Below are 8013 nucleotides of genomic sequence, written 5' to 3'. Positions count from 1 at the left end.
GCCTTGCCACTTGGAAAGCAGGAGATTTTGAGTTTCGCTTGGGATGCACAGATGCCTCTCAACTCGTGCTAGGTTCTGCCCCAACCTGCTGTGAGCACAGCTGGGTTGCTGGGACCCTGAGCAGCAGCAGCATCTCCTGATTTCCACACGCTTTAGCAGCACCATTTGCTAGAGATGGTCCATGGTAGCCCTTAGTACCCTTACTGGCTGGGCATGAGTTTTGCCCACCAGCAGAACAGGAACATCACCCCGCTGCCATGCTGAAAGTGGTAGGGGCCCCAAGCCATACTTGTGTGGCACCCTTGCATTGCAGTCACCATTGCCCTGCCCAGGCCCTGCAGATTTCCGCTTGCTAAAAGAACAGTTCTGTGCCTCCACTCCTTTCATCCGCTTACTCGCTGCTTACTCACCACCTCAGGGCTGCTGCCTTTCTCCTCCGTGTCAGCTGCTGGTGCTCATGCAAATTGTTTGCACGGGCCTTCCTAATTTCTGAGAAGTATCTGAAAGACCTCACCTCTCTCCTTGTTTATTTGCAAACACTATTAACCGTTTCCTCTTCCTGTTCCAGGCTGCTCCTCTCCTGCCTGGGTCAGACCAACAGATGTGAATTCAGTTAAACCAACAGGGGAGGGATTTTTGGAACCTGTAGGTCTCTCTTCTTCAGCCTCTTTTGATGGTAAATTGTGTTCCCCACCTCATTTGGGAAGCTTTGCTTTCCCTGGGCTTTGAGGACATTCAGCTCTGGCCTTCAGCTGTCTCCATCCCAATTGTTCAATCATTGCTTGCTTTTTCATCTTCCAAATTTTTAGTGCATGTTATATACCCCAGATGCTTTAAAGCCATTTTGGAACTGACCCTTGATCCTTTGAGCTGGCTCTGTGCCCCAACAGTGAGGGCTGCAGGAGACCAGGGTCTTGTCCAGGTCTCAACTGTGTCAGTGGGACCCTTGCCAACACATTGGGCAAGCTTCTTGTTGGGAGGAAAAAGGACATTGTGCATCAGAAAAGTGGTGTGATGTACTCACTGAAGTTCCTGTCTCTTAGTTTTGAAGAACAAACTGTTTTCTCCTCCTTCTTCCTCCTCTCCCATCCCTTCCTGGTGGGAGCGGGCTGCCAATAGGCAGCCCATGGCTGCTCAGACCCTGCCTGGCTGGCCAATGCCATGGGTTTCCCCAGCACCACACTGCCATGGGCACTTCATGTGAGCACCCATGGATGCCTGTGAACCCAAAACTGCCCTTTTACTTATGAGCCAGGCTGGAGCTAAGTGTGTCCCCTGTGGTCCCTGCCTGCTCCATCCCTGGAAGCTTTCCCCCAGAAGTGCCTGTCCCCTGTGCTTGGCGGCTGTGTGCCTATGTGGGAGCACATGGGAGGGGAAGAGGCCAGGACTGGCTCACCTGATCCCTGCCTCTGTGGGGAGGAAGCTGGGGGTGGGAGGCAGATGGGTTTCCCTCTGCGGCAGAGATGGGCACGTTTCATTTCCACCCCAGCTCCTGCTGTGCACGTCAGAAAACAAGCCACCGCTGTGGGGAAGGAAGCACAGAGAAGAGCTGGGGTGGCACAGCACATTTGCCTGGGCAGAGGACTGGCTGGCTCGCCGTGGCTCTGGTTACCTTGAAGACAATGTGGGGCAGCATGGAGGTGGCCGTGACCAGGCTCTGCACTGTCCTGCTCTGCTGTGGCCCTATGCTGGCTGGCTGCCGCCGGGGTAGGTACCGGAGCGTGGTGTGCTTGTGACGTGGCCTGTGTCATTCACAGCCGGTGGAAAATGTCTATGGGCTGGGAGCTTTGTAGTTAAAAATAGCTCTGGCATCAAGGAGGCAGAAACCCCAAATCTTTTGGGTACGTGTGGCTGAAGTAAGCAGAATGAGGATGCTTGGGGTAGAAACAGGGTTAAAGGATAGAGAAGGGGACAGGATGCCAGCCCATGATGCCAGCACTGGGGATGTTCTATGGGCACAATTGTCTGTGTCTGGGGTTTGATGTTGAGCCAGGTTTTGGGTTTGCCAGTGCCATGCCAGATCTGGGGTTTTCTGCTCTGGGTCTCACATTTTCAGGCTGGGCCTCCTAGTTTAGACTTGACACTGAGGGAGCCAGGGTCCTGCATGTGCTTTTGCTCAGGGTGAAGTCTGAGGAGGAAAGGGTGCCAGAGGGGAAGGAGTGAGTCTGGGCAGACTGAGCAAGAGCATGGTTTCATCAAACCATGTCCCCACTTCCTCCCAGCCCATCTTTTTCTATGGTCACTTCGGGTGTTCTCTGCCCCAAGGGTGAGTGCAGGTCTGGGTGTCCCTTGGAGCAGATGTTGCCTCTGGTGCTGAGAGGATGCAGGGAAACATGTAAATCTAACCTCTGCTTTCAGAAGTCCTCTAAGTGCTTCACTCGTTGCTGGCAATGGCACTGGTTAGGAAGAAAAGATTCGAGCCTGCAGAATATTTTCTGTTAAACGCAAGAAACCCAAAACACTGCAAAAACTACATCTCTCAGTGTGGGTACCTACCTTTCAGTGGCTGTTTCTGAAAAGAGAAGATAAACTTCTTAACGGCAGGAACTTTTCAAACCACTGGCAGTTTGAATTGCTTGGTCAGATAACCCATGTGAAAAATGCTTCTTGTTTTTTATTGCTCCAAACCAAAGCTAATGCAGCAGCTGCCTTATCCTGCTGGATGGAGCTGGCTGAGCTGGGACGTTGTGAGCCTGGCCTGTGTTAGCGGCATCCTCGCTGCCTGGGTGGGGTGAACCCACTGGGTTCACAAACAGGGAAGTGTGGCTTAGCAACAGGGCTGGTGTTAAGGGCCAAGGAGATGGCCAACTACCCTCTGTGCTGGGAACAGCCTGCAAGCCTGGCCAGGACCCCCTGGTGTGGTTGGCTGGCTGCTCCTGTACATGGGAGGAGCTGGAAAGGGATGGTTACTGTAAGCTCCAGGTTCCTCTGCCCTTTCAGATTGTCTCAGGCTGGAGATGGCAAATACAGTGCCCTGGTTAACCCCTGCCCATGCTGTGTCCCAGCACAGAGAAGTGGGCAGACCTGGAGCACCCCACAGCAGCTGGGCATGCAATGGTCTGCACTGCAGGGTACTGCCCTGGTCCAGGACTGAGTACCGGCGATCCGTCTGCTCACTGTCAGAAGCAGCATCAGCTGGAGGAAGAATGACTCAGACATTAACACACAGTATAGATTTTAAAATAATACAACACCCTAAGTCTGTTTTCCCTGGTACAGGTGTTAGGGGTTAATTTTAGGTAGCCCAGAGCACAATTTGCTCTGCTGAAACCAATTCTCGGTATAGTTACTACCCAAGGATCTCCCTCCAGCTGTCAGGCACAGACTTAGGAGGGGAGAGACAAGGGCTGATGTCCCTGAGATGCAGAATGATGCCGCAGACTGGCCTTGCATCCCTGGTTCCCAGCAGAGAGTACAGCTGTTTCTGAGACCTGTGCCTGCTGTAACCATGTCTGTGCCTTGTTTCCTCTCTCTCAAACAGTGACCTTCTTCCCAGCAATGTTAACTCTCCCTGCAGGTGGCTCAGCCACCTTCTTCTGCAATATCTCCATGGAGAACGAGTCCAGATTGGAGTACAGCCTCAATTGGTACAAGGAGACCAACCACAGCCAAGCCCAAAAAATCGCTGAGATCAACGGCCAGGTGAAGACAGAGAAGTACCTGCTCACCAACCACACTCCTGCCTTCAAGCTTGAGATCCTGAACCTCCACCAGAACGACTCAGGCTTCTACTTCTGTGGTCTGATCACCTTCTTTGAACCCAATAAAGTGATGGAGAGCAATAGATCCCAGCTGGTGGTCACAGGTCAGCCTGGGGACTGAGCTGATGGGGACACATGGTGCTCTCAAGCATGCTATAGCCCCAGGGCACAAGGCAGATGCTACCCTGCTGGGGGAGGACCTGCTGTGGATCAGGGGAGCAGAGCTCTGTCCTTTCCCCTTGCCTTTGCATGCAGGGTTGAGGGCACGGGGAGACAGGCTATCCTCCCATATCCACACTGTGGCTGGATCTGGTCCTGAGGACAGAGAGCTCCATCCCGCTAGAGTTGTTCTGCTAGTGACGTTGTAGAGAGGAGCGAGTCCTGACTCACAGATGGTGGCAAGAGACCAGCATAGGGAGCTGCTTTCACCCACACATGGAGGCAGGAAACAAGTGTAGGGAACTGCCTTCACCCTGAACAGCCCCTCTGGGGACAGGGATTGTGTTTGGGATGGTGACCAGACCTAAGATCCCTTAAACAGCCAGTGTTGGTGTAGATAGTGTTGTTGCAAAACCATGCCCTGGGAGGGTGCCATAGTCCCATGGCGTGGGAGACTGAGATCTTGCAGCAAGATCTGCCATGCTCTTGCCTGGCAATGTGGGGGCTTTGTGGGGCTGAAGGTGACCTTTTATAAAAAGGAAAAACACTGCAGAAGTCACTGTCTTTCACAACATCTCTTCACAAAGTGAACTGATGCTGTGCTGGCCTGAGCACATGGTATCAGTGGGGAGGCTTGTGAAAGCTGTGTCCTCCATGGGCTCTGCCTGGCAGGGAGTCATGCTGCAGGACTGCCTGTGGGTGCAGAGCAGTGCCCTGGCCCCCTGCACCCCAGCTCTCAGTGGTGTGGGACCATCATCACCTGTAATGAGAAGGAATAGGACATGGCCAAAACATCCCCTATGTCAACCCAAAGTCAGGGCCCCTGCAGGGATGGCAGGGCTGTAGCAGCCTGCCTGGAACCAAGCCCTTTCAGGGGACAGCCCCCATGTTCCCTGGTTGCCTTTCACAAGGACTATAGAGCCCATTTTACACTCCTGACTTGCTGTCTTGTTCTCACTTTTCTGGATGGCTATTGCAGCAGCCCCTGAGAAAATGAATGCTACTGATGAGCCTGACATGGAGGAAAGCAACCCCCCAGACTATATCAAGGCCATGCTCCTGGGAATCCTGCTGCTGTTTGGGGTGGTTGTGCTGCTGATCTTCGGCTACCTCACCATCACGTACAGGAGAGGAGGTATGATCCCCCGCAGAGGCCATGCTGTGGTAGGGCGTGGGTTCTGCCAGGGAACCAGCTGGGACCTCAGGGCAGCCAGATGCCTGCAACTTGCTGGGGTACATGGGCTGGTTCAGTGTGCTAAACTCAGCTTTAGCATGCCCCCGTGGGACAGGTATCTCCATGCCCAAGGGAGAAGAGTGATTTTGGGCCCTGCTTGCCCTTCATAGAGACCCCAGACCATATGGTGTGCCTCTGCACTACTCATTAGTGTTGTGTGTTAATGCTGTAGGAGCCCCTTCCATACGCCTTGTATGGGCACCTCGGCACTCTCATCACCTTCCTGCTGTGGGCACCTGTGGGGCTTTCCCAGAGGTGACCCCTGAAGAATTGCACTCCACTAATCCTAATTAAACCCTGGGTTGGTATCACACTTGTCTTTGTAATGCTCAGTGTGTTAGACCCCAAGGGGAGAAGGAGGAAGTGTGGTGCAATGGTTGTGATGTCCTGTGCTCTCGCAGGACATGGGGACTGGGTCAGACCCAGATGCTCACGCTGTCTTGGCATGCAAGCATCTTCTAACCAAATGTGTTACTTTGCAGATGTACAGAAACCACAAAGTGAAAACACGCCAATGGTGAGTTTTCTGTCTCGGATGCCCTGCCGTGCTTCAAGGGAGCATTGTGGCATCGCTGGGGTGCAGGGCCTCCCTTTATCAGCCTTTTACAGGCTATTTGCTTCTTCTGTCTTCTCTGATGCTGCTTGATCTTTTCTGCACAACTACAATTGCTTTTCTGCACCTGCAGCACAGCCCATCACAAAATTAAAGTAACTGGGATAGGATGGGACCTCTCTAGTTCAACCCTTGCTTGAAGCGGGCTTATCTTTAACAGTGGATTGTGTTGCTGTAGAAAATGGGAGAAAATGTGTGCTGCCCCCTCCCTCTCCCCAATATATTAAGCTAAAATTTATTTTGCTGCAGCTAGTGTCTGTCTCCTCTCTTCCTTTTGCCAGGCACCTCCAGGAGGAGTTTTGCTCCATCTCCTCTGCAATCCTATTAAGTAGCTGAAGGCAGCGAGTAGGTCCCCTTTGCTCCCTGTCTCTCTGAGCCGAGCAAACTCAGCCCTGTGCTCTTCTCATGCACCCCACGCCAGCTCAGACAGGTGGGAAAGGGGCTCCTAGCACCACCCTGCCTTCTATGACTGGGTAAGCAGGGACCTCAACCTGCCTGCAAAGGCAGAGATCATATGGCTTCAGCAGTGACCCCAAGGCTCACAGTCCGGTTTCTGTTGGCAAATGGTATCCCAGGTCTGTGTGTCTTTCTGCTTTGTATTGCTCTTGCCCTTGCACTCCTGGAATGCTTCAGAGCTGGTTTTGGCACTTCCTGTAAAAACAGGGTTTGCACTGGGGATGGCAGGTACCTCTGGATGATGAATCATCCCAATGGAATTTCCTTGCAGGAGGAAGAGAAGCCCCCTGTGGTGTCCGTGTCCACTGTGGACTATGGCGTGCTGGAGTTACAGTGTGACCAGCACATCCAGGTCCCCCCTGAGACCTCACCAGTTGACCAGACTGAATACGCCACCATCATCTTCCCAGAGGAGAAACCTGTCACACCAGAGCGGGGGAAGAAACACCCGGATGAGAGGATGTGGCAGCTGCAGTTCCAGCCCTGCTGAGGGCTGGGGTCTCTCCTTGCTTGAGGGGTGCAGGCAGGGACAGGCTGCCCTGGCCCCTCGCTCCCACCACAGGTTGCAAATGGGAAAAGTCCGGTGTGCCAGGACTGGAGCAAAAGGTGCTGCTGCTGAACTTGACACTGGACAGTCCTGGCTGTGGTGGGACCATGCCCGTGGGGTGGGTGCCAAGAGACAATGAAGGTCCCTGCAGGGCTTCTCATGCTGCCTCTTCACTCAGGGCAGGGAGGAGGGGCTGTGGCAGAGCAGCGATGCCAACAGGTCTGTCCCAAAGGTGACTCACACCATGCCTCAATTTTCTGCCTTCACCTGGGGTTCTCTGGAGTGGACATGCTCCTTCCCTCACCCAGGTCTGACCCAATGGGAGGAAATGCTGGAGGCCAAAGCGGGAGTGGATCCTGGGAGATGCTGCTCAGAGGAGCCTGGGGCTGAGGGATTCTCCTTGCCCAGAGCAGACACTGCTTTGTGTAGGGCTATTTAAAGAAGCCCCTGGGAAGAGGGCAGCTGATTCTCCTCCTGCCTCCAGGCACTTCCCTCCTCTGCAAGGGGGGAAAAATACCCCCTTGTCCCTCCCCCCAGTAGGTGGGAGGTGGGTTTGGCTCAGGGGGTGAATAAAGGGTTTCAAGCAGGGGGAGTCTGTTGCCTTGTGATGGCAAGCGTGTGGGCAGCCGAATAACATCTCTTTGGCAGCATGCAGCCGAGAGCTGAGAGGCAGCAGCACCTATTGTGGTTTCTGGGCCTCTGCGTGCCATACACAAGCTGCTCTTACATGAAGCTGGTCTTTATAATGCAGAGAGGCTGCCACTCTTTTTCTTCTCCCCACTGTGTGATCTGGTTACTGGGGTGCAGCTGCAAACCAAGTCCCCTCCTTACCAGGCTCATCTCTGGGCACTTGCACAGCCCATTAGGGATGAACATCCCTTGCGTGACCACGGGCCTGGCTGCCGTAAGCCAGGGCAAAGCTTACAACATGGTGCTCCGTGCAGGTTTCTGGCTCCAAACGTCCATTATCCCTCTTGAAAGCAATGCTGGGGCCATGCTGCCTGCCAGAAACCAGAACAGAAAGAAGTGACACCACTTGAGAGGGGAAGAACCCTGGTAAGGAGTGGTTTTGGAGGCAGCAGAGACCTTCGCCAAGACCACAAAACCCAGAGAACAGTCACTTGCATCTCACATTTTAGCAGCACTGTCAATAGGTTTTATTTCCTTTTATCGCCCATAAAACCAGTGCAGCCTTGTGGGTGCCAGCCTGGCTGCTGGGGGAAGTGGCGAGGCATAACAGGCACTGCAGTATGTCCCATGCAGGGGGCTGGAAAGTCCCCAAGAAACCTCCAGAGGGGACCAT

General features: G+C 53.7%; 1 protein-coding gene across 1 annotated transcript; it reads left to right on the top strand.

Annotated features, from left to right (window-relative positions):
* Window positions 1-1463: 1463 nt before the first annotated feature.
* On the top strand, window positions 1464-6653 carry PDCD1 (programmed cell death 1; the record flags this gene model as incomplete). The annotated part of the gene is made up of 5 exons (XM_080623995.1): window positions 1464-1707; window positions 3482-3805; window positions 4840-4995; window positions 5577-5611; window positions 6435-6653. The coding sequence occupies 5 exons, from the start codon at window positions 1464-1466 to the stop codon at window positions 6651-6653; spliced, it is 978 nt and encodes a 325-aa protein (XP_080480121.1).
* Window positions 6654-8013: the final 1360 nt, after the last annotated feature.

The sequence above is a fragment of the Psittacula echo genome (assembly GCF_963264785.1).
Source record: "Psittacula echo genome assembly, chromosome: 7".
Lineage (NCBI taxonomy): Eukaryota > Metazoa > Chordata > Aves > Psittaciformes > Psittacidae > Psittacula > Psittacula echo.
This window is presented reverse-complemented; position numbering and strand designations above follow the sequence as displayed.